Source organism: Moschus berezovskii, chromosome 14 (assembly GCF_049115385.1).
Source record: "Moschus berezovskii isolate FMDL1 chromosome 14, NW_MosBer_1.0, whole genome shotgun sequence".
Classification (NCBI taxonomy): domain Eukaryota; kingdom Metazoa; phylum Chordata; class Mammalia; order Artiodactyla; family Moschidae; genus Moschus; species Moschus berezovskii.
The window spans coordinates 26384187-26411637 of NC_142473.1; the positions used below are offsets into that span (position 1 = coordinate 26384187).

Sequence of the window (27451 nt, forward strand, 5' to 3'; positions counted from 1 at the left end):
TTCAAGTATCAGTTTTATTCATTATTAGGACCAATAACCCCAAAGTTTCAAAACATTTCTATTGAATATAATCTATTTTCCAATTAACACTGTACAAACTATTCATTTTTTTTACACTATACAGATATTTTATTCACCTGGATGAGAGGAAGTCAATTTAATTTTTCAAAAGCTTATTATTAATTTTTCAGTGACATTTTTGAGATCATCATTCATTTTATCATTATAATTACAGGTTCAAACTCATAATCTTTTTGAAAGGTAAAAACTCAAACAGTTCAAACTATGCCATTTTAATATCTAGTTCTGGTTTTGAACAGTGAACATTACAGATTTATCTCCATTATCATCCTGTTTTTTCAAAATAAGTTTGAAAAGGTCATTCTCTTTTTTACAAGCTAGAAAGTACCCTTTGTACAATGAAGACTCAAACTGTATCTTATCATCATGTCCTGGAACACTTCTCTGAAAGAATATGATGTCATTTCCTTCATTATCAATGTTATCAGGAGGATTCATTTCCTATAAAGAAAAAAATTGCTTAATTTTTTTAGGACATGACCGATTTGAATATGTGCAGGTTATTTTGAAATATTGCACAGAACTAAAGAAGTTTATATTCTCAAGAATTAAGAAAAAAAATCTCTGAATGTAGGAATACTGATCTCCTCTCCCGCTTCATCTCTAATCTTCCATTCTTCTTGACCACTTTGGCTTTCCCCACTATGTAATGCACATTTAGGTCCAGGCCTCCGTTTTTCCCAATATATCCATCAGATGATTTCCTTCTCTCCTTTCCCATTCAGTGGAGTCCATTATCTGCTCAAGATGAAGTAGAGTTCTAGCAAAGACCACAGCCTTTTTAGGCTAATATCAGTTCCTGTCTTCATCAACCATTCACAACCGTAGACATTGATGACCTTCAGCCATAAGCCTAGGGTAGCTACAGTTTGTGAACCAACTGTGAGAGAGACAGGAAGGAACAGGAATCTCAGCTGCTTCCCTCAGTGCAGCCAAGAACCGAAACTGGCTATAAATAGACCTGTTATTTGTTCTAGGGCTTGGTCAGCAACTTTTGGTGCTTCCCTGCCAAGCATTTCATTTCCATAGTAGTCCTGAATTTCTGTCCTGAAAGTAGTCTGTCTGTTGGCTGGACCCTGCCCTGGGAGGTCAGATGCTGATTCCTACGTCTCAGTGGCAGAATGGGGTTTTCCAAAGAATGGCTAGATCCCTTGAAACTATAACCCTGCTGGTCACCTAACTGACAGTACTGCCCGTGCTTTTGCCATTAGCACATCATGCCTACTTTTCAGGATGGACTAGAAAATATGAGGACCTCTTCAGTTTCTTTCCATGTTAATCCCAGAACCAGCAGAATATTTGAATTTTATTTTCACCCTCTGGTAGCAAAGATCTTCATGATCCTAACCAAGGACTGACAAAGAGACCTCCAGACCCAAAACGGCATCCCAGTATCCTCCTTAGATACCTGAAAGGATTTCCCCCACAAACTTCTCAACTGGAATTTATAAAGCCTTTATCAACAAGTGTGAATCTGATTTAATGACACTATAAACTAGTTCTCCCATTCTACTGTTTGCCAAGCATTATTTTCATCTTCATGGCACTGTCCCCAATCTCTCAGTAAAAGTCTACTTACATGTGAAAGTGAAGAGTTAGTCCTTCAGTCATGTCCGACTCTTTGTGACCCCATGAACTGTAGCCCACCAGGCTCCTCTGTCCATGGGATTTCCCAGGCAAGAATACTGGAGTGGGTAGCCATTCCCTTCTCCAGGGGATCTTCCCAACCCAGGGATTGAACCTGGGTCTCCTGCATTCCAGGCAGATTCTTGACCATCTGAGCCACCAGGGAAGCCCCCACTTACATAAAGATCAGGCTTTTCCCAGTTTCTGATTCTGTCTCGCAGCTGAATTAATTTTCCTCTATCCCACATGGCTTGAGAAGGCAATGGCAAGCCACTCCAGTACTCTTGGCTAGAAAATCCCATGGATGGAGGAACTTGGTAGGCTGCAGTCCATGGGGTCGCTAAGGGTCGGACACGATTGAGCGACTTCACTTTCATTTTTCACATGGCTTGAGCTTGGCCATCTCCCTCCTTCCCTTCTGATTTTGTTGCTAAGTAACAACAGGCTTAATCCTCTCCACCCACCAGGCTTCTAAAGCCATTACAGTAACTGAGCTTCCTGACTGTCAGATCAGAGAACAGGGATTCCAAATTGTCACTTGAAGGGGTGGTACTTTGCTTGGAAGGGAATGGCTAAGGGTTTTTTTTTTTTTGGAGGCTCTATTTGTTACAGATACACTGATCTTACTTGGATTATATTTTAGTGTGGCTTTTCCCTTTGTCCCAAGTTGCTCCTTTGCATGTCTGTGAAGGTCTTACTCTAACTTGCAGTGGGAACTGGGTGATCTTTATTGTAGTTCTTTATTGGCAAATCTCCACTCAGAAAGTCTTCATGACATGAGATTCACTTTTGAAATACTGCCAATATGTGAGCATCCCCTGGCTGCTCTCATTGGGAGGAAAATTTTCTGAGTCAATTCATATCTATAGTTGGTTGTTTATCTAATAATAATGGAAAAAATAGAGAGAAATAATGATGGAGAATAGAGAAAAAAGCAGTGGCCAAAAAGAATTTATATCTGGCTTTGAGATACATCGTACCAATGCTTTTCAACTGATCCTATTAATTTTGTTCACTTAGATTAACACTGAAAATAACATATATCAACTGCATGTTATGTTGCAAGGTTGTAACAAGACTTAGGCTAAGAAAAAGGAACAAAATGATTAGGGGTTAAAATATTATCATCATAATTTACACAGTAGAGGGTTTACAGAAGAACTATTAACTTCATTCCTTGTAGCAGGACTTATTCTGGAAAGTCACAGGCAGTTCTTAAAATAAAATAATTTATAAATTATTCTGTGTTATTATTTATCTATATGTTGATTATTCAGAAGACCTAGATTATGAAACAAGTATTGAAGATCCTCTCTCCCTATGGCAAGATCTGAAAAACCATGATGTTATTACAGTAGGTTAAAGAGTTTAACAGTTTCCAGTAACTATTTTAATGGTTTTCTACTTTTTGCTATTCTTGTCCAGACAAAAGTTTGGACTGGGGATATTTGGGTTTTCTAATTTTGCACATAAATATGACTAAAACAAATTAAGGCTCAGTCTTACCTTAAAGGAAAGAATTTTGTTTTCACAGGAGAGAGTAGACATTTTCTTACACTGCACAGAGATGGTTACGGCCAGACCTCTAGTAAGGCTGTCTTTATACATATATATGATAAATATGGTCTGGGGTGCATTATCTGAAACAAACATTAATCAATAATTACGTTGGTTAGAAGAATTTTTGCAAGTAAGTATTTAGGGGAGTTAGCCAAAAGATCATCCTTAATAGGCCCATTTCCAATCCCACACTCTGAGATTCAGCCACTTAGCAGAAGGAGACTATATACAGTGATTCATACATTCTTTAAAACATATTTAAGTATGTATTATAATACAAACACAGCAGCTTTTTAAGTGTGTTAGAAATATTCTGAATTCTAAAAGACTGACTTTAACTTTTCAACACTAAATAAAATATTAAAGCTCTATCTGTTAAGATAAAAATTCAGCATTTTTCAAGAGTGCACCATTCACTTTCCCAACTCTGCCTAAACTCTCATGTTTGAAATTCACACCCTGGAAGGCACAGTAAACTTATACATTTTCTAAGGCACTCTAAATTTCTGGTGGAAGATAGACTTCCTTGAAGTTCAGTTCAGTTCAGTCGCTCAGTCGTGTCCGACTCTCCGCGACCCCATGAATCACAGCACGCCAGGCCTCCCTGTCCATCACCAACTCCAGGAGTTCACTCAAACTCATGTCCACAGAGTCGGTGATGCCATCCAGCCATCTCATTCTCGGTCGTCCCCTTCTCCTCCCGCCCCCAACTTTTCCCAGCATTGAAGTACTTATATTTATATTTCATCTTGAGTTTTGAAAATGTTATCAGCAATTTCAGCTATCACCAGCAGGTATTAAGGATCCAACTCAACTGAGATCACATACAGATAATACTATTATAGTGAAGGGATTGATGATCCAAGGATAGGTTCAAACAGCATGACCCCGAGAACTATCTTTATTGCATCATTTTTTCAGCCCAACTAAAAAGTATGGATTCCCTATAAAGCTTCTTGTCAGTGAAATTACACCACTATGACTTTTCATGTAAGCTACAGTCTACCACAGAATATATAAGCAGTTAAATGGAAAAAGAAGAAGTAGCTTGTTATTTCCATATTTATAAATATATATTAAAAATACCTGAACAGTCAGAATCAGGCATATCCTCAAAGACAGGTTGATTTCCCTGATTAATGAAGAGAACTTGGTCATTCAGATTTCGTATGATTGAGAGCTTAGGTTCAAGCTTGCCAAAGTAATCTGATTCCAGGTCTTCTAAAATGCACATGAAATCTCATTAAAAAAACTTTTTTTCCCCAAATTTACAAATAGGCATACTACACATTCCAGTTTTCAATAACAATCACAATTTTCTGTATTAGAAGCTAAGGTAAAATTGTTCAGTGTTTTTAAATGGACTTCCAGGGGGCACCTTGATTCTTGTTATCACTCAGAACCACTCTGTTTTTTAAATCTTTAGATATCCTGCTTCTGAGCACAATCTCCTATCTTTTCAGTCTCCTTACTACTTTTCTTTCACTTTGTCTAGTTTTCCTGACTCTTGATTTTCTTCCTGTCTTCCCTTCTTCTCTATGCAGCCTGGACCTCATGAGTCATCATTTATACCCTTTTGCCACTGTCTTAAATCCCAAACTCATTTGTCTTTCCACTGCAGAACTCTGAACCTGGCTGCTGAATGCACTGCTGGTAACCAATCATACAAACGTACAAATTGGTGCTATAACAAACCTTCTTTTCCAGTTCAGCATTCTCTTCCACAGTCCATAGCTGCAATTTCAAGCCTTCTTCATTCGCCTCAGGATCTCTACACCATCATCTCTGCTTTCACTTTCAGCAGATGATTTCCTGCTAGTTCACTTACACACTTAACTAGGGCATCACCTCTTATTTCCTCTACCCTTCTCGTCCCAAGGGAAATGTGAAAAGGGGGCCTCTTCCGGTGTCTAAGGCTAAACTCATCTGTGTGTAACATGTACTTTCAACGAGTCAATCATTCCCTCTCTTCCATCAACTCAGCAATTATACTTCCTGGATTTTGTCCTGAGGAAATAGCAGACAAACGTGTAAATATTTCTCTACAAGAATGTTTATGGGATGACTTTAATAATCAAAACAAACTGAACACAAATGTTCATCAATTGGGAATTGATTAAATAGATTTTGATATTTCCTTACATGAATTATCATGAATTTAGCATAATTATAATTTAAAATAATTATTAATTGCCATGGAAAGATGTCCATGTATACTAAACTGGAAAAAGAAGCTTAAGGATGGTATTTTATTAATATATATGTATAAAACATGAAAATAATAGCAATGAATATTTTGGGGTTATTTTCATGTTTTAATTTTTCTTCATTTTCTTATCTTCATTGCTGAATTATTTATAATAAACAAATTATTTTTATAATCAGAACAACATAAAGCTTTTCATTTTGAGATTTAAAGCACCTCCATCAACAGAATCCACTCTAAAGCCTGTCCTGTTTGTTTCCTCCTTGTAGTAGCTGAGTTTCTGGTAAGAATTGTATGCATCATTTCCTTACTTTCCATTCACAATTCTATTCACTGCAAGCTTCTACTCACTGGCTCCATTTTTCCATCAAACTGCTTTCACCAAGATCACCAAACCCCCGTTGCTAATTATAACAGATGCCTTCTGGCTCTTGATTTTCAAGGCTACAAAATTTAACACAGTGCCTACTATCTCCATGTTGAAATGCTCTCCTGGGGTTCTGTGGCATTCTCTGTTTTTCTTCTTCCTCTTTGGCTACTCTGCTCTGTTCTTTATTAGCTTCTCTTTCTACCGAATCCTTTAAATATAGGTATTCCTCAGAGTTTAGTCCTTAACTTTTACTTTCTCATGCTACGCATTTCCTCCGATTTGTCAGTTACTCTTCTAGCTCCAGATGACATTTCTATATGTCTCTCACATCATGTGCAGCCCAAATTTTTATCCTGAGTTTAGAACCACATGTCTAAAAATCTACTGGACATCTCCACTAGGAAGTCATACAGACAAGATCATCAATCACCATCACTAAATCCATCATCTATCTTCCTCTTTGCCTCTCAAACCTCTCCACCTTGCTCTTCCTCCTGTGTTTCCTATTTCACTGAATAGTACAAATGGCCTATGTGAAAAAAACACAGGCATCATCTTTTCTTTCTTTCCATCCCCTTCAAAATCCATGTCCTATTGATTTTCCCACTTTTTTTTAATCCATTCACAGCTCTTCAATGGCACCCCACTGTGCCTATCTTAATTCATGTCACCATCATTTCTTAAAGGGACTACACTAATAGCCTCTTAATTGGCATCCCCCTTTTATTGTCCACACGGCAATTCTTTATACTGAAGCTAGAAGGAATTAAAATTCAATCTTAACTAAAGTTAACATTCAGAAATATGATCATGTTATCTTTCAATTTTAATGAATGACATGGTCACCTTGAATAAAGTTTATATTTTCCATATTTCCTTTGCATTTTGTGCTATATGACTAAATTTGAATCAATGGAATATGAGTGGACTTAATGTTTACAACGTCTAAATAGAGCCTTTCTTTGAAAAGAGTGGACCTGTCTTCCTCTTATTTTGAAGACTTTCTTGCTAGCTGGGATATAGAGTCAGAAAGTGTGATGAAGATTTTCAAGTATGTAGATGAGTTCAACAACTAGGGGATGATGGAAGAGAAAAAGAAAAACTTTAGATTCCAACATCATCAGGCTGCATCCAGCCATAATAATACTGAACTGCTGCCGACTTGGATTTATATTCAAGAGAAGTATTTTTTTTTTAAATCTTATCCAGTTACTATATTTTGAAATCTCTTTGTTACAGAAAACTAATCTGTATCCTACATCATACATATTGTGCTTAATGAATCCCCAAAACCCAAACTTAAGGTTGAGATTCCATATATCAGAATAAGAGAAACTTATGAATCTGCATATTTTTCATTCCTCTCTCATTATTTTCCTACTACTGCTCTATTCCCATTCTGAGTAACTCGAGTCCTTATACATGCCATGCTTCCTTTTGCATCTTGATCTTTGCATGTGTTCATCTCTCTGCCCAGAATACCTTCTCTTGGATATCCCCTCAGTTCAGTTCAGTTCAGTCGCTCAGTCGTGTCCGACTCTCCGCGACCCCATGAATCACAGCACGCCAGGCCTCCCTGTCCATCACCAACTCCCGGACTACACTCAAACTCATGTCCACAGAGTCGGTGATGCCATCCAGCCATCTCATTCTCCGTCGTCCTCTTCTCCTCCCGCCCCCAACCTTTCCCAGCATCAGAGTCTTTTCCAGTGAGTCAACTCGTCGCATGAGGTGGCCAAAGTATTGGAGTTTCAGCTTTAGCATCAGTCCCTCCAATGAACATCCAGGATTGATCTCCTTTAGAATGGACTGGTTGGATCTCCTTGCAGTATAAGGGACTCTCAAGAGTCTTCTCCAACACCACAGCTCAAAAGCATCGATTCTTTGGCGATCAGCTTTCTTCACAGTCCAACTCTCACATCCATACAACATTGCCGGGAGAAATATCAATAACCTCAGATATGCAGATGACACCACCCTTATGGCAGAAAGTGAAGAGGAACTCAAAGGCCTCTTGATGAAAGTGAAAGAGGAGAGTGAAAAGGTTGGCTTGAAGCTCAACATTCAGAAAACAAAGATCATGGCATCAGGTCCCATCACTTCATGGGAAATAGATGGAAAAACAGTGGAAACAGTGTCAGACTTTGTTTTTTTGGGCTCCAAAATCACTGCAGATGCTGATTGCAGCCATGAAATTAAAAGACGCTTGCTCCTTGGAAGGAAAGTTATGACCAACCTTGATAGTATATTAAAAAGCAGAGACATTACTTTGCCAACCAAGGTTCGTCTGGTCAAGGCAATGGTTTTTCCCGTGGTCATGTATGGATGTGAGAGTTGGATATCCCCTATTGACTTTCAATTCTGTCTCTCCTTCAAAATGCCCTCCAGAATCTACTGGACTAAGTTAGGTGCCCTTCTATGTGCTCCCATAGCATCCCGTGCCTTTGTAACACTCCACATTCCAATTGCCTTCCTAATGTGCCTGCTTCTCCCATTACAACTGAGTTTTTCTCACCACTGTATTGGGGTGCCTAACATAGTGCCAGAGATACAGATGCCAGTACTTGCTGAAGCAAGTAAATTGGTGTAGAGCAAGCTTTCAGAAACACGAGGAGCTATATGACAATAGCATCTGAATAAACCTGGAGAAAAAACCCTGAAGGAATAGTATTTTTCAAAAGTTCCTGTTTTCTATTTTTGGTGTTGTAGGGATCACGTTAAAAATGGGTAAAGTGCTATTTTTGAGGAAAAGTATGAGAAACTTATGACCTTTAATAATCTGGGGGTCTGTTTGAAGATCACAGGCTTTATATGGGTATGAGCCTCTCTGAATGTCAGAGGGACAAGGGTTGGGTACATTCACTTCTTAGGAAGACTTACTGACTCAAACTCACTGGTCTGTTTACTCTAGTCTCCCTCTTCTCCTCTACTTCCAGAATTCCCTGCACCCTCGGAGCTTGCCAGGCTTCTTTCCAGACCATTCTGAGGGGTAGGGTTGAAGAAGGAAGATGTTCCTGATTTTAGGCAACAATTCTCATTCTTCAGTACCCTGTTCCTATATACACCAGAGAACCCATGACTTTCTGCTATCTCAGGATCTGTGTAACAGGCAAGGTCTATTTTGGAGATTCTAATAGCTGAGAATTTCCTAAGGTGGGAGAAACATATTTTGTTGGAAATTCTTTTTTGTATCCCTTATAGTCGTCTTTATTCCGAGGCAGTGCTAGTGAGTCCACATTCCTTTGAGGGAACATTAGCTTCTCAAATAGACTGGTATCAGTTTCTATCCGCTGAGAATGGTAGTATGGGTGTATCTGTGGGATGTTTACTCAAGTAGCTATTTATTTTGCAAAGAAAGAGAAATAAAGTTATACTTTACCATCATTTTCAGCTAAAAGGGGGGGAGAAAAGAAACAAAATATGTTAATTCTATATTTCAACTCAGAATGTCTTCTCACAAACCCTTTTATTAGTCTTTTCTGCCCCTCTGTATTCTTTAACTCATATCTTACTGCTGATGGCCTTTGCTGGCCTCCATAAAAATATATAATTATCCAAAAGTTCCCATAAAATGAAGCTAATTAGACTTGGTATGTTCTCGGGTATAGTAGGTATAAAACCTAAATCTAGGTTTCATAAATTTAAATCAGTAGCTAAAAAGGAATTTTATAAAGTGATGGATTTTAATCTTAAATTTATTGCTTCGATGGAAAGTCACCAAAGAACTTTCTATGAAGTTTTCAAGTGAAGCCAAACTGCCCAAGGAAGATTAATCATAAGAATCTGTTTTTCCTTGTCAAATGTATTTATATAAAATAACTCACAGAACTCTAGATTTAAGATACATATCTCTTATGTAATTTGCCAGTTTGCTTTGGGAAATTGTATTACCCAAATGTATCCGATTTTGTGGGATTTTCATGACATGCACCTGCAGCCACCTTCTGGGTGGGCTGCTGCTGCTGTGGCTGCTAAGTCACTTCAGTCGTGTCCGACTGTGTGTGACCCCATAGACAGAAGCCCACCAGGCTCCCCCGTCCCTGGGATTCTCCAGGCAAGAACACTGGGGTGGGTTGCCATTTCCTTCTCCAATGTGTCAAAGTGAAGTCGCTCAGCCATGTCCGACCCTTAGCGACCCCACGGACAGCAGCCTATCAGGCTCCTCCATCCATGGATGTTCTAGGCAAGAGTACTGGAGTGGCTTGCCATTGCCTTCTCCGTCTGGTGGGCTACGACGAACTAAATGCCAGGACAGGTGGCAGGGCAAACCTTCTGGACCTTGGACATACTACGATTAATTTCCAGAGGCCCAATATTTTTTTCCAGAGAAGTGTGTATGTTACACTGGAATTTGGTAACAAAAAACAAGTCACTTAATATAACATCTTTTCTAGTTGAATTGTTGTTCAGGGGCTTAGTCGTGTCCGACTCTTTGTGACTCCACGGACTGCAGCACACCATCTCCTGGAGCTTGCTCAAACTCTAGTTGAATAATGTATTTAAACCCTGTATTTCACCCACTGTTTTGAACTTACTTACAAAATAAAAGATGTCCTTCACCATCTCCTGGAGCTTGCTCAAACTCTAGTTGAATATATGTATTTAAACCCTGTATTTCACCCACTGTTTTGAACTTACCTACAAAATAAAGTGTATTGTTAATAAATTTCATTTCCACAAAGCTGATGCAATTGTCTTCTACTGGTTCCGCAGCCATCTTTATTCCTAATGAAAGCAAACAGTCATCTGTTAAAAGGTAGTGATTGTTCGTTTTACACAAAAGGAATCTTTTACCACTTACTTCCTTGTTCTACCTCCAATTTCAGAAGTCCAGCATGCTGATGAACACTCTGGACATTTAATTAATGCCAGGAGTCTTCAGTTTATGAATGCATGTGTTCAAATTTTCTCTTGTAAACCATTAAATATTTGAAATCTAGATAATGGAAGTATATTCTCATTAAACAGTGTTATAAAGGGAGGATAAGTAGTCCATTATTGAACTGATTTACTATTCCAGTATTTTGTTGGAAATACACATATATTATCAGTATAAACACAGGATGCCAGAAACATATCTAACCCTGTCCTTTAACTAGGGACTGGTTCCATCTCTGCCTTACAACCATTGGGATCCTGTGAGTGAAAGACTGAAGACTGTGACTTCACTGTCAAAGTGCTAAAGGTGAGGCAGTGCTAAAAATGGTGTTTCTGCCCACCCCTGGGAGTGGGGGTGGGGTAGAAGGAGGTTGAAGGGCTCTGCATCTGATGGCTCCCTCTCTGAGCCAGAGGAGCTTTTGATCTGGAGTCTGGACTGGACTATGCTTTTAGCACAAGTAATACATAAATACAATCTTTCTGTTAAAAAAATCAAATAATACAGAATCTGAAAATGCTAAGAATTGTTTTGCTCTTTTCCTCTGTTCCACTCCACCCAGCCTCACTCCAAAATGGTATGTTTCCTTCCAGACCTTTGTTTATGGAGCAAGGGTTCTAAATCTGGGAAATTTGTGAACTTGGATGGGGGAAAAAAACCCACACAAATATCTTCATCAACTTCTAACTGAAATTTAACAGTTCCTTCCATTATGCTGCAGAAAACAAACCACAGTATTATTTACAGTATCTGTGACTATCATTAATAGACATACATATTTTCTACTGTATTATAATTGTTTCAGAGATCTTGAAATATGGCTCATTACTACTTTGAAACATATGGAAGTTATTATTTTCAACATGACATCTTATTATTTAATGTGTTAATAAAGACACATATAAACCTATTAAAATTTGTTATAATTTTTTTCAGTTCAGTTCAGTTCAGTTGCTCAGTCGTGTCTGACTCTCTGCGACCCCATGAACCACAGCATGCCAGGTCTCCCTGTCCATCACCAACTCCTGTTCACTCAAACTCATGTCCATCGAGTCAGTGATGCCATCCAGCCATCTCATTCTTGGTCGTCCCCGTCTCCTCCTACCCCCAATCCCTCCTAGCATCAGACTCTTTTCCAGTGAGTCAACTTGTCGCATGAGGTGGCCAAAGTATTGGAGTTTCAGCTTTAGCATCAGTTCTTCCAATGAACACCCAGGATTGATCTCCTCTAGAATGAACTGATTGGATCTCCTTGCAGTCCAAGGGACTCTCAAGAGTCTTCTCCAGCACCACAGTTCAAAAGCATCAATTCTTCGGCGATCAGCTTTCTTCACAGTCCAACTCTCACATCCATACATGACCACAGATAAAACCGTAGCCTTGACTAGACGGACCTTGGTTGGCAAAGTAATGTCTCCGCTTTTTAATATGCTATCTAGGCTGGTCATAACTTTACTTCCAAGGAGCAAGCGTCTTTTAATTTCATGGCTGCAATCAGCATCCGCAGTGATTTTGGAGCCCCAAAAAAATAAAGTCTGACACTGTTTCCACTGTTTCCCCATCTATTTCCCATGAAGTGATGGGGCCGGATGCCATGATCTTCGTTTTCCGAATGTTGAGCTTCAAGCCAACCTTTTCACTCTCCTCTTTCACTTTCATCAAGAGGCCTTTGAGTTCCTCTTCACTTTCTGCCATAAGGGTGGTGTCATCTGCATATTTGGTAACTTTTTAATTATGAAGGATTTCCTTTCTAATCCTAAGTATTTAATTTTATGTGTATAAGAACATGATTCTGAAAAGGACTCCACAGACTCACCAGACTGGCCATGGGGGGGTCCATGTCACAGAAATGATTAAGAAATTCTACTCCCTAAGGACAGTTATGGTTGGTCCTCCAAGGAAGATGGTTAGGACAAAGTTGTCAATTGGTTTATACACCTATACTTAGAGGTTGAGAAATGACTCAAATTTTTTCTAGCACAGTTTGCTGGAGGTCAAACATATATAGAGGAAGGAGGAAATTAAAACCCAGTTGAAAACACTTAACTCATATTAAGCTAATATAAACTAATTGTTACCTGGTGGCTACTTTTGTTACTTTTTATTATGGAAAATTTGTACACATTGTGAAATGATAACCACAGTAAATCTAGTAACAATCTGTTACTGTACAGTTGCAAAATTTTTTCTTATGATAAGAATTTCTAGGATAATTTATTAGTAACTTTCAAATTTGTAATAAAATATTATTGACTATCACCAACTCGATGGAGGTGAGTTTGAGTGAACTCTGGGAGTTGGTGATGGACAGGGAGGCCAGGTGTGCTGTGATTCATGGGGTCGCAGAGTCAGACACGACTGAGCGACTGAACTGAACTGATAGTGCACATGCTGTACTTTACATCCTACAGCTTATCTATAACTTGAAGTCTGCACTTCTTGATCCCCTTCATTCATTTTGCCTGCCCCTTCCCCCTCCCATCTGTCGACCACTAATCTGTTCTCTACGAGCTTTATTTTGTTTCATTTGTTCGTTATTTTTTTTTTATTTCACATATAAGTGAAATTATATAGTATTTATCTCTCTGTTGGATTTATTTCACTGCTAAATAAATGAAATAAATGAGTGTTATGGTACAACACTATCAAAGTCCATACACGTTGTTGCAAGATTTCATTATTTTAATGACTAGTATTCCATTATATACACCACATCTTCTTTATCCATTCATCCATTGATGGATACTTATGTTGTTTCCTATTCAGTTCAGTCGCTCAGTCATAACCGACACTTTGTAACCCCATGGACAGGAGCACACCAGGCTTCCCTGTCCATCACCAACTCTTGAAGCTTGCTCAAACTCATGTCCATTTAGTCGGTGATGCCATCGAATCATCTCATCCTCTGTCGTCTCCTTCTCCTCTGGCCTTCAATGTTTCCTAGCATCAAGGTCTTTTCCAATGAGTCAGTTCTTCACATCAGGTGGCCAGATTATTGAAGCTTCAGCTTCAGCTTCAGCATCGGTCCTTCCAATGAACATTCAGGACTGATTTCCTTTAGGATTGACTGGTTGGATCTCCTTGCAGTCCAAGAGACTCTCAAGAGTCTTCTCCAACACCACAGTTCAAAAGCATCAATTCTTTGGCACTCAGCTTTCTCTATGGTCCAACTCTCACATCCATACATGACTAGTGGAAAAATCATAGCTTTGACTTGCAAAGTAATGTTGGCAATGTAATGTCTCTGCTTTTTAATATATTGTCTAGGTTGGTCATAGCTTTTCTTCCAGGGAGTAAGTATCTTTTAATTTATGTCTGCAATCACCATCTGTAGTGATTTTGGAGCCCCCCAAAACAATGTTTCCATTGTTTCCCCATCTATTTGCCACGAAGTGATGGGACTGGATGCCACGACCTTTGTTTTCTGAATGTTGAGTTTTAAGCCAGCTTTTTCACTCTCCACTTTCACTTTCATCAAGAGGATCTTTTGTTCCTCTTCGCTTTCTTCCGTAAGGGTGGTGTCATCTGCATATCTGAGGTTATATTGATATTTCTCCTGGAAATCTTGATTCCAGCTTGTGCTTCATCCAGCTTGGCATTTTGCCTGATGCACTCTGCATATAAGTTAAATAAGCCGGGTGACAATATACAGCCTTGATGTACTCCTTCCCCAATTTGGAACCAGTTCATTGCTCCAAGTCTGGTTGTAACTGTTGCTTCTTGACCTGCATACAGATTTCTCAGTAGGCAGGTAAGGTGGTCTGGTATTCCCATCTCTTTCAGAATTTTCCAGTTTGTTGTGATCCACACAGTCAATGGCTTTAGTATAGTCAATGAAGCAAAAGTAGACTTTTCTCTGAAATTCTCTTGCTTTTTCTATGATCCAGTGGATGTTGGCAGTTTGATTTCTGTTTCCTCTGCCTTTTCTAAATCCAGCTTGAACATTTCTGGAAGTTTCTGGTTCATGTATCATTGAAGCCTGGCTTGGAGAATTTTGAGCATTACTTGGCTAGTATGTGAGATGAGTGCAATTGTGCAGTAGTTTGAACATTCTTTGGCATTGCCTTTCTTTGGGATTGGAATGAAAACTGACCTTTTCCAGTCCTGTGGCCACTGCTGAGTTTTCCAAATTTGCTGGCATATTGAGTGCAGCACTTTATCAGCATTATCTTTTAGGATTATCCATATCTTGCCTATTATGAATAATCCTGCAATGAACATAGGTTTGAATATATCTCTTTGAATTAGTGTTTTTGTTTTCAACAGATACTAAGAAGTAGAATTGCTAGATCATATGATAATTCTATTTTTATTTTTTTGTTTTTCATAGTGTCTGTGGAAATTTACATTTCCACCAACAATGTATAGAGTTTCTTTTTCTGCACATTTTGGCCAACACTTGCTATTTCTTATTCTTTTGATAATTTTGAGAGATATGTAGATGATAAGTCATCTTTCTGATGATTAGTGATACTGAGCATCTTTTTATGTACCTGTTAGCCATTTGTATGTCTTGTTTGGAAAAATGTCTATTCAGATCCTCTGACCATTTTTAAAGTCAGGTGTTTTTTTTTGTTGTTGTTGTTGCTGTTATTGGGTTGTATGAGTTCTTTATACACTTTGACTATTAATCCCTTATTGGATATGATTTGCAAATATGTTCTCCCATTTAAATGTTGCCTTTTACTTTTGTTGATAGTTTTCTTCACTGTGCAGAAGGTTTTTTGTTTGACATAGTCTCACTAATTTGGAATCAGAGCCAAATACATATATATTGCAGGACAAGGAGATGTTTGCTTATATGTTCTTCTAGGAGTTTCACGGTTTCTGGTCTTACATTTAAGTCTCTAATGCACTTTGAGTTAATCTTTTGTAGAGTGTAAAACAGTGGGCCAATTCAATTCTTGGCACATGGCACCAGTTTTCCTAATACAATTTATTGAAGGGACTGTCATTTTCCATTGTATATTCTTGCCTCCTTTTTCATAGATTACCTGGTCATACATGTGTGGGTTTATTTCAGGGTTCTCTGTCTTGTTCCACTGATGTGCCTGGTTTTGTGTGTGTGTGTGTGCACTAATATCATACTGTTTTGATTACTATAGCTTGCAATGTATTAGTAGTTTGAAATCAGGGAGTATAATGCCTCCAGTTTTGTTCTTTCTCAAGATTGCTTCAGTTATTCAAAATCTTTTATGGTTCCATACAAATTTTAGGATGTATTGTTCTATTTCTGTGAAAAATGCCATTGAAGTTTTAATAGGGATTGCATTGAATCTGTATATTGCTTTGGGTAATAGAGACATTTCAATTCAGTTCAGTTCAGTTCAGTCGCTCAATCGTGTCCAACTCTTTGCGACCCCATGAATCACAGCACACCAGGCCTCCCTGTCCATCACCAACTCCCGGAGTTCACCCAAACTCATGTCCATCGAGTCGGTGATGCCATCTAGCCATCTCATTCTCTGTCGTCCCCTTCCCCTCCCGCCCCCAATCCCTCCCAGCATCAGAGTCTTTTCCAGTGAGTCAACTCTTCGCATGAGGTGGCCAAAGTATTGGAGTTTCAGCTTTAGCATCAGTCCTTCTAAGGAACACCCAGGACTGATCTCCTTTAGAATGGACTGGTTGGATCTCCTTGCAGTCCAAGGGACTCTCAAGAGTCTTCTCCAACACCACAGGTCAAGAGCACCAATTCTTCAGCTGATAATGGTGTATGATCCTATTAATGTATTGTTGAATTTGGTTTGTTAATATTTTGTTGAGAATTTCTGCATTTATACCCATGAAGGATATTAGTCCATAATTTGTTTCTGGTTTCCTTGTCTGGTTTTGGTATCAAGGTAATGCTAGCCTTATAAAATGGGTTTGGAAGCACTCACTTCTCTTTAGTTTTTCGGAACACTTTCAAAGGGGTTGATGTCAATCATCTTTGAATGTTTGGTAGAATTCATTAGTGAATATTTCCATCCTAGACTTTTGTTTGCTTGGAGTTTTTTGATAGCTAATCCAGTCCAGTCTTTGAAAACTGAGTATTTCTAGAAATTATCCATTTCTTCTAGCTTGTCTGGTTAGTTGCTGCATAATTGTTTACATAAGTCTTTTATGATCCTTTGTATTTCTTTGTATCAGTTATAATTCCTGCTCCTTCATTTATGATCTTTTTTGTTTGAGTTCTTTGTCTTTTTTTCTTGTCTCCTAAAGACTCTGATGCTGGGAGGGATTGGGGGTGGGAGGAGACGGGGATGACAGAGAATGAGATGGCTAGATGGCATCACCAGCTCGATGGACATGAATTTGAGTGAACTCCGGGAGTTGGTGATGGACAGGGAGGCCTGGCGTGCTGTGATTCATGGGGTCGCAAAGAGTCGGACACGACTGAGTGACTGAACTGAACTAAGGTTTGCCAATTTTGTTTATCTTTTCAAAGAACCAGATCCTAGTTTCATTGATCTCTCTATTATCTTTTGGGCTTCCCCGGTGCCACAGTGGTGAAGAACCAGCCTGCCAGTGCAAGAGATACAGGAGACACAGGTTCGATCGATCCCTAGGTCAGAAAGATCCTCTGGAGAAGGAAGTGGCAACCCACTCCAGTATTCTTGCCTGGAAAATTCCATGGACAGAGGAGCCTGGTGGGCTACAGTCCATGGGGTTGCAAAGAGTAGGACACGACTGAGCACACATGCATGTACGTTGTCCTTTTAGTTTGTATTTATTTCTGCTCTGATTTTTACTACTTCCTTCCTTCTGCTGACTTTGGGCTTAATTTGTTCTTTTTTAAGCTCTTTAATTGTAAAGTAGGATCATTCATTTGAGATTTCTCTTGTATCTTGAGGTAGGCCTGTATCATTATAAACTTCCCTCTTAGAACTCCTTTGGCTGTATCCCATAAGTTTTGGCATGTTAATTTTCTATTTTCACTTGTCTCCAGGGAATTTTTAAATTTCTTTTTTGATTTGTTCATTGACCCTTTGGTTGTTCATAGAATGTTTTTTAATCTCCACATATTTGTAATTTTTCCATTTTAAATAGTTGATTTCTATTTCAAACCATTGTGACGAGAATAGATGCTTGACATGATTTTGATCTTAAATTCATGAAACTTATTTTGTGGCCTAACATACGCCCTATCTTGGAGAATGTTCCACATGCACTTGGGTGCACTTAAGAAGAAAGTGTATTCTGCTGCTTTTGGCTGGAATGTTCTGTATATATCCATTAAGTTTGAAATGAGTCTTGTAGGCAGCATATAAATGGTTCTTGTATTTTTATACATTCAGCTACTCTCTCTCTTTTGATTGGAGAATTTAGTCCACTTACTTTAAAAAAAACTTTATTTTAATTGGAGGATAATTACTTTACAATATTGTGATGGCTTTTGCCATACATCAACATGAATCGATCATGGGTATAAATGTGTACCCCCATCCTGAACTGCCTTCCCACCTCCCTCCCCACCCTATCCCTCTGGGTTGTCTCAGAGCACTGGCTTTGGGTGCCCTGCTTCATGCATCGAACTTGCACTGGTCATCTATTTTACATATGGTAATTACATGTTTCAATGCTATTCTCTCAAATTATCCCACCTAGTCCCCTTACTTTTAAGGTAATTATTGTTCGGTATGTACTTAGTGCCATTTGTTAATAGTTTTCTGCCTGTCTGCCTGTTTTATCATTCCTTTTTGTTTCATCATTTGATTTCTTCTCTGTTGTTTGATGACTTTCTATAGTGTTATGCTTAAATCCCTTCTTCATTTTTTTGTATCTACTATAGATTTTTGCCTGGTGGTTACCATGAGAGTGATATATAAACAGCTTATATATAAAAATATATTTTAAGTTTATAAGAAGTTTGAATATATTATAAAACTCTACATTTTCATTTCCACCCCAAACATTTTATGTTTTGATATCACACTTAAATTTTTTTCCTTTCTGTATCCCTTAGCTATTTTGTAGTTTTTAAAATAACTTTTGTCATTTAATCTTTATACTAACTTTGTAAGTGACTAATCCACTAATTGTATTATATATTTACCTCTATAATGAGATTTTTACTTTCATCTGTTTCTTGTTCTTAATTAGTGCACTTTCTTTTCAGCTTAAGAAAGACCCTTTAACATTTTTTGTAAGTCTGGTTTAGTGGAGATGAAACTTTTAGCTTTTGTTTGTTTGAAAAGCTATTTATTTTTTCCAGTTTTGAATGATAAGACTTTCCAGGTAGAGTATTCTTGGTTGGAAATTTCTTCCTTTCACCAGTTTGAATATATCATGCTACTCTTTTCTGGCCTGAAAACTTTCTGCTGAGAAATCTGCTGATACTCTTATGGGGCTTCTCTTGTATATAATAAATTGCTTTTCCTTTTGTTGTTTTCAAGACTCTCTCTTTAACTTCTGATGTTTCAATTTAATGTGTCTTGGTGTCTTTGGATTTGTCTTTTTTTGAAACTCCCTGGACTTCCTGCTTCTGGGCGTTGTTTCATTCCCCAGATAAGGGAAGTTTACAGCTATTATTTTTTCAAATAAGTTTTCTGCTCCCCTTTCTCTCTCTTCTCTTTTTGAGAACCCAGTAATGTGAATGCAATTCAGCTTGATGTTTGTCCCACTGGTTCCTTAACTTCACTTTTTAAAATTTGTTTTCTGTTTTGCTGCTCTGTTTAGGTGAATTCCACTGCCTTGTATTCCAGATGACTGATTTTTTTCTTTGCTTCATCTAGTCTGCTTTTGAGTCCCTCTAGTGTATTTTTCAGTTTAGTTGTCTTCTTCAGTCTGTGACTTCTGTTTGGTACTTTCGTCTATATTCTGTCTGTTTGTTGAGGTTCTTACTGAGTTCATCCATTCTTCTCCTGAGTTTGAAGAGTATCTTTATGATCATTATTTTAAAATCTTTATTAGGTAAATTACCTATCTCCATTTCATTAAGATTTTCTTCTGGGGTTTTACCTTATTCATTCCTTTGGAACATATTCACTTTCTGTATTTGTTTTTATATATTAGGCAAAACAGTTATCTCTCCTAGTCTTAAAGGCATGGCCTTGTGTAAAGATGAACCTTATTGTTTAACCTTGCCCGAGTTCTTGGCAGTCACTCAACCTTTGTGGTTGTATATGCAGCCTGATTTATTCTTGATAGGTCCGAAGTCTTGAGGGACTTGTGAGTATTTCAGAGGGAGAGACCTCAGTTAGCACCTAGCTTCAGGTTGATTAGAAGCCAGACTCCCAGGCAGCAGTTTTTAAGGTATGAAATATATATTGCCCTGTGGGACTGCAATTGTAAATTCTGTTAGCCTCCAGATCTGGCCATCTGAAGGTGTCCTTCTGACTACAGTTGGCAAAAATCAGGGTTATAGAGGTGTGTGTGAGATCCTTTCTCCTAGGTGTAGGGAACTGCAGCAAAGCCAAAGAAAAGTGGAGATGGTTCCCCCACAGCTTTTAGAGGAGATAAACGTGAAGTGTACTCCTCAGTCTGAAGCTGCAGGACAAGTCGTTAGTCCTTTTTCACAGGGAAACTGGAGGTACTTTTCAGTCTTCTGTCTGTGCAGCACCCTGAGGGTGGTAGTCTTCTGAGAACTCCCCATTTGATTGTCTCAGATTCATGGGACCCAGAAATGCATTCCCTCCAGCCACCAAAATTAAGAGGTCTAGGAACATTCCCCCATGTGGGCTGTGTACACCTGCCTGGCCTTGGCAGGGCCAGGAGAGAAATATGGGGGTGCAGTGTGCCCAGTGGTGTTAGCGGGTTATAGGGAGAGTGCCAAGATGGTCCCGTCTGTGCCACTGCTAGCAAGACACCTGCCAGTGTCTGCATCCAGGTGGAGAGAGTACTAACCAGCCCCTGCACCTTCCTCAGATGCTTTAAGACTAGCAAATGACTCTTTCACATTTGGTCTGGGTGCTTTTCAAACTGCTACTTTTGTGATGGGTCCTATGGTAAATAAATCTGCACACAAGCCCTTTAAGAGCAGAATCTGTTTCCTACAGCCCTGTGGTTCTCCTGGATATAAACTCTACTGATTTTCAAAGCCAGATGTAGTAAGGGCTTATCTTTTTGGTGTGGTTCTCAAGGGCTGGGGTGCCTGAGGCGGGGCACTGACTTCTTGCTCCTCAGGGAGTAGCTCTGCTATATGTTTTCGGTCTCTCTTATGGGTTGCTGCACCAAAAGTGGGGTTCCTGGTGAAACCATGTTTCTCCATCTCCTACCCATCTGGATGTGACTCTTTTATCCTTTCTTGTGGGGGAGATTTCAGCTAGTTTTTGGTCTTTTTCAGAGGGAATGGTTTATATGTAACTGTAGATCTGTTGTCTGTGGCAGGCGGTGAGTTCAAGATCTTGTGAGGCCAATATCTTGAACTGACTGTGCATTTGGTGGCTATTTAACAGTTTTATCTAGATTCAGTTCATACATAATATATAAGCATACACATATATATACACATATGTATGCTTTTTATTTTACATTTATTTTATTTTTTAGAGAACCACATGATTCTCCATAAACATTGTTTAAATTTTAAAAAAAGACAAGAATTGAGAGAGTATCATTGAAATATATGCATTACCATATGTAAAACAGATAGTTAGTGGTCAGAGACTCTAGATCTCTGATGACCTAGAGTGGGGGATGGGAGTAGGCAGAAGGGAGGCTCAAGAGGGATGGGATATATACATACAAATAAACTTATGGTTGATTCATGTTGCTGTATGGCAGAAAGCAACACAACATTGTAAAGTAATTATCCTCCAATTAAAGAAGAAAACAAGAGAAAGAGTGAGCTTTTGGAATATCTAAGTGCCTTGATGAAAGGGATGAAGGCAAAGTGGGGGTGGGGATATTGAAAATAAATGGCTGAGATTTCCAAAGAAAATTATACCTTCTAGACAATTTCATAAAAATATGGCCTCAAATATTTTAACATGGTTTGTAAATATAGCCTTTATTATTTTTTCCCCTGCTAGAAGGTAAATTCCATAAGAGTAGGAATATCATCAGCTTCAGTTTTGTGAGCCTGGTGTGTAGCAGACACCTGATAAATGCTTGCTGAATGAATGAATAAATATCTAAAATTATAATAAAAATAATGCCACAATAACCTGTTTGTCTCAAGAGCTTCTGAGATGTTTAAAGAATAGCCTCACTTGCAATATGCCAATGTGAGAGCAGATAATTTTACCAGATAGAAGAGACACTTCTATGTGGCAATAGCGTCAGCAGTTCACAACTCACTTGGCCTACCAGTTTTGAAACTATCATTCTAAACAAACTATTTAATTTGGAGTTCACATATTTCATTTTGCCTATAAAGTGAGATTATTATTTTTATTTTAAATTGGTTTGATTCTGCCTGCTGCTGCTGCTGCTGCTAAGTCACTTCAGTCGTATCCAACTCTATGTGACCCCATAGACGGAAGCCCACCAGGCTCCCCCATCCCTGGGATTCTGCAGGCAAGAACACTGGAGTGGGTTGCCATTTCCTTCTCCAATGTGTGAAAGTGAAAAGTGAAAGTGAAGTCGCTCAGTTGTGTCCGACCCTTAGCGACCCCACGGACTGCAGCCTACCAGGCTCCTCCATCCATGGGATTTTCCAGGCAAGAGTACTGGAGTGGCTTGCCATTGCCTTCTCCGTGATTCTGCCTAGTTCAATTCAAATAAATGCAATTTGCAGTGTAGTTAAGTTTGCCAAAAGCTTGAAAAGGAGAGTAGGCTAAAGAACTTGAACTTTTTTTCTGAAAGGACTGACTTATTTTCAATAGAAGAAAGACATGGTGAAATTTATGTTTCAAAGAGCTCTCTCTGGCACCAGTATAGAAAATGGATTTGATGAGATATTAATAAATTTGGACAGAGGCCAGAAAATAGCTGCAGAAACAATTTTAACAAGTTAAGAGTTGATGAGGCTACAAACTAAGGCAGTGGCTATAGGCATGATTCAAGAGAGATTAAACAGCATTTTTTTAGCTGATTAGTTTTGGGTCAAATGGAAAAAGGAGGAACTGAGGATGACTTCAAAGTTTCTGGCTTGGGCAATTTGTTGAGTGATTACCTCATTAAGAAAACAGAATGCAAGACAGGCTTGAGTAGAAACTTATTAAATCAGTTTTGCAAATCTAAGAGATAAGTATCACAGAAGTCAACAAAGCAAAGGAACTTCAACAAGAAGGAGCTGGTTGGAGTCAGAAGCTGCAGAGTCCATAATTTAGATACAAGCTTAAACTTGTTCATTGAATTTGGCAATTAGAAATTTTTGATATCAGTAGAACAGTTTAGGGAAAGTGGAGGAAGGGAAGGCAAGTGGACAAAGATCTAGAACAGAATGGGTTGAAAAAAAAAGTAAAGGCATTGAATATAAACTGTTCGTTTAGGAAGTTTAACTACAAAGAGTGTGGCATTTACTGGGGGATATATAACTTGCAAATTACAATTTCTTGCTCCAGATCCATAGTCCAAACTCTAGATGTACTAATGAATTACCTTCTCAAGTATGTCCAAATAACCTGTCCCAAACTGAAACCTAGGCTTCCCAGGTGGCAGAGTGGTAAAGAATCTGCCTACTAATGCAGGAGACACAAGAGATGCATGTTTAATCCCTGGGTTGAAGATTCCCTGGATTTGGAAATGCAACCTGCTCCAATATTCTTGCCTGGAAAATTCCGAGGACAGAGGAGCCTGGGAGGAGTCTATAAGGTTGCAAATAGTTGGACACAAACGACCTACCCAACGAAACTGAAACCTGGTAGTTCTTCTCAATTCCTTTGTTTAACCTTCTCCTGTCTCAAAAATACCATAGATTATAACTCAGAAATGTGCCTAGAATTTGGTGTCTCCTCTCCATCTCCACCAGCACTATTTTAAATCCAGCCTTTGTCATTTCTCATATCTTCTATTTTAATTTCCTCTCCTTGCTTTTCTTCCTTTCAGACTCTCCCTCACTCCACTGTCCAGCCAGTTATTTCCCATCAGGCCAAAATTTCCCCTCCCTTTTTTACCTGCCAAACCCTTCTTCACTGTTTATCCTTTAAGTCACAGCTCAAACATTTCCTCCAGGAAAACTGACTTCTCCACACTTAGCTAATCCTTCTCTCATCAGTGCCCACAATGCCCTCCTTGTCTGTGTTCATGCTTCGAATATAGTTCTTATTATCCTGAATTAAGATTACTTTGGTTACAAATAGGTCCGCCCATCTTCAATCTGAGTTTATTTAAGATGGTAAGATGCCTTTTGGGTTTTGAATCTTCAACACTTGGAAAGAGCTTATCACACAGTAGGAGCTCAAAAAATGTTAAATAAATATTTGCTATGATAAACCTTGTTCCCATGACAACACTGTGTAAAGAGACTGGTAGAAATTTTTTTTCTGTCTTAAAACTTTAACTCTGGGACTTCCCTGGTGGTCCAGTGGTTAAGAATTCACCTTGCAATGCAGGGGACATGGGTTTGATCCCTGGCCAGGGAACTAAGATCCCACAGACTGCATAGCAACAAAATCCGCGTGCCACAATTGCTGATCCCTTGCTTCAGAGCCCGAAGCAACTAAGACCTGACACAGCCAAAAAATAAAATAAAACAAAAAAACTTAAATTCCATCCAAAAGCCACTAAGAAAGGGAAAGCATAAGGAAGTTTGAAGACAGATTTTAAAAAATAGAATTTCTCAAGTATTTTTCTTCTTTTTTTCTCTAGTATTAATAGTTTTACTTTCTCTTTTATTTCATGCAAGTGTTTATTTTGAATTCTTTATTTTCTTAGCACTTTTCTTGGTTAGATCTTAAAACATCTAGATTACAAGTATTGTGTTCCTCTTCCTCTCCCCCTGCCCCCAATTTTCCTCTTTTCTTTTCTCATCCATGTTCCTTTGCTTTCTTTATAAAAATTATAGGTCCCATCAGATATAAATGCTTTGAATATTTCAGGCTAAGATTCCGAGATTATTAACATTTTCTTTTTAAAGAGTTATAAACTACTCCAGACAGATCCTTCCAGGAATATGCAGGGATAATTGATTCTTTGCATCAATAAAAAGTTGTAGTTATACAAACCTTGGAAACTGGCCAGAGGCTAGTGAATGGTAGAAAATCATTCATCTATCATAAATGGTGATTAAACCACATATGTTCCAATCTTTTCTGGGGTAAGTCACTTAATTCTGAGGGCCTCTGTTTCCTCATTTGGACAAGAGAGTGTTGAATGGTCAATATTTGAGTTTTTTTCCCCCAGTTCCAGCATTCTATAAATCTAGATTCTAGTTAAGGTGGCAGAATAAGAGCCATTTATATGTGGCAAACACCCTAGTAACCACTTCCTCATAATTCAAAAACAATACATACCAATGGAATATTTATTATATAACCAGCTTTATTAAGCCACTGGGAATTTAAAAACATACTACCAGATTAAAAGTCAAAATGTCTTGAAATTGAAAAGCAATAATGATTATGTTTACCTTTGTTGTGGAATTCCAATTCTGTAGAATAGGTACGGGATGAAATGATGAAGCATGCTACTTAACTAATTCCCTAAAATCAGGTAGGTAATCATGTCAACAGCAACAAGGTCAAAATAGAACTTCTCAGTTCTATAAGTCATTTTGTCCTTCAAGATTTTGCCATCTTATGAAGGTAAGTATGTGGGCATTGTAGAGGTGGGGAGTGGAAGAAGACTCAGGTAAAAATTTAGGTAAATATTAAATGATAAAAGATGTACAGTATATAATCAACTGTTAAATACAGATTCGAAGCAAGAAGCCAAAATAGAACTGCTGAATTGACCTTGTGTGAAAAGGAGAAATGAATTTAATCCTGATTGCTTGATTGAAGAGATGGAGTAGATAGAAGAGCATTTAGGTGATAATTAACACCATACTGTGGTGAGAGGTGGACTGAATGGAGCTATTTTTTGGACTGTAGTGGAACAATTCTGCTGTCCTGCAGGGAACACAAGGTAGGGTGGGTTAGACTATAGAGGGCTTGGAAAAATCACAGAATGCATTTAGTCTCACAGGAAAGCAGATTACTGAGCTGGCAATGACACAACGAAAAAGATTAGAGACAGGCTATGAAACTATGATAAGAATTCATGAATGCATTAATATAAGAATTCATAATATTTGCATAGGGATATTATGGACAAGCCAGATTTAAAAAGATATTTTGAAGGAAGATATGATAGAATTTGAGATAGCTACATGTAGGCATGGGCTTCCTGGTAGCTCAACTGGTAAAGAATCTGCCTGCAATTTTGGAGACCAGGGTTTGATCCCGGGGTTGAGAAGATCCCCTGGAGAAGAGAATGGCAACCCACTCCAGTATTCTTGCCTGGAGAATTCCAAGGACAAAGGAGTTTGATGGGCTACAGCCTATGGGGTCGCAAAGAGTCGGACACAACCGAGCAACTAACACACATACACAGATGGCATAAAGAAGAATTTAAGTGTCCTATCTTTTGTTATTCATACTTCCAAATGAAGATATTACTCAGCCCTTTCCTTGCTGTGAAAGAAAATTCTCCTGGGGAATGCTATAGTATTGTACAATGCAGCCCAGCATAAGGGTGCTGATGCAGATTCCATCAAGATTTCGTATTAATTTTTTGTTTTCAAAATAGTTGATTCAGAGTTGAGGCTCCCTTTAAAGAGAAGCTTATTTAACATTCGAAGGCAGTGATTCTTGGGGGTTCATGAGGTCAAAGAAATTTTCATAATAATTCTAAGATGTAATTTTTCATTTTCACCCTCATAAGGGTACAGTAGAGTTTACCAGGCGCTACAGTTTGTGTGATATTTCAGACTGAGTGCAGAAGCAGAGGAGAATACACCTGTGTTTTTATTAGGCCAGATGTTAAAGAGATCTGTAAAAGTGAAAACAATTTCACTCTTCACAGGAGACTTTTTTGCAATATATAGTTATCCATAATTTAAAATGTTATTTAGTTATTCAGGCTAACATGGCATGTGCCTATTGTTATCGTCAAATAAACAGGTCATTATTTTTTACATTTCTCAGTTTTAATTTCTAATATAGCAAATGACAGTAATACAATAAATAGCCCACAGAAACAAACATTCTTCAGGATCCTCAATAATTTTTAGGAGTATAAAGAGGTCACGGGATCAAGATGTTTGAGAACATTTCCTCTAAAGTGATACTCTCCAAGAGTGGCTAAAAGAGAGAAAAAGATTTTCCTCTGATTATGCTATCTATGTTCCTTATGTTGTTACCAACTAGTCTCTCATAATAGTGATGTGAGAGAAGTTAAATTCCTCTCAATCGCTTTTCTATCTTATCACTTCTCATCTTCATGCTTGAGTTTCTAAATAGCAAGTAATGATATTTCTTACCTGTGCTCAATAGCTTCCTAGGAGAGGAAACGTGATCTGAAAGGTCTGAGGTCCCTTTCTTTTCCTTACAGAAGACGGCAGCCCCTTCAGCAGCCGAAGCAGGCAGCCAGGAGCGCTGAAAGAATTGGAGAGCAGAACTCGCTGCCCGTCCGGATCCGACTGCCGTCTGGGAAGCGGGGGGCGTAGCACTCGGAAGAAAGGAGGAAGATGGTGGAGGGAGGAGACTGTTCTGTCACGCCTAGGGCCCGCCTTCAAACGTGGGCTCTTTCCTAAGGCAGTGAAACCTGACACAAAGTGTCAGAGAATAAGGGTATTTCTTTTAATATAAAATCACGTTAATGAGATCACTTCTTCTGTTGCAGTTCAGGCCCTTCAAAGTTTGTATCTTTTTCTGAAGTACACCCA

At 38.5% G+C, this 27451-nt stretch overlaps 1 protein-coding gene across 2 annotated transcripts; it reads right to left on the bottom strand.

The window, feature by feature from the left end:
- Positions 1-27226, bottom strand: IL18 (interleukin 18). 2 transcript variants are annotated; one of them, XM_055423027.2, is made up of 6 exons: positions 27047-27226; positions 10482-10568; positions 9223-9234; positions 4354-4488; positions 3214-3347; positions 1-522 (listed from the first exon to the last, which is right to left on the bottom strand). In XM_055423027.2, the coding sequence occupies exons 2-6, from the start codon at positions 10558-10560 to the stop codon at positions 301-303; spliced, it is 582 nt and encodes a 193-aa protein (XP_055279002.1). In that variant the 5' UTR covers positions 10561-10568; positions 27047-27226; the 3' UTR covers positions 1-300. The 2 variants fall into 2 exon arrangements, with proteins under 2 accessions (XP_055279002.1, XP_055279004.1); XM_055423029.2 differs by lacking the exon at positions 9223-9234 and having other exon boundaries at positions 27047-27178.
- Between the last annotated feature and the right edge of the window lie 225 nt (positions 27227-27451).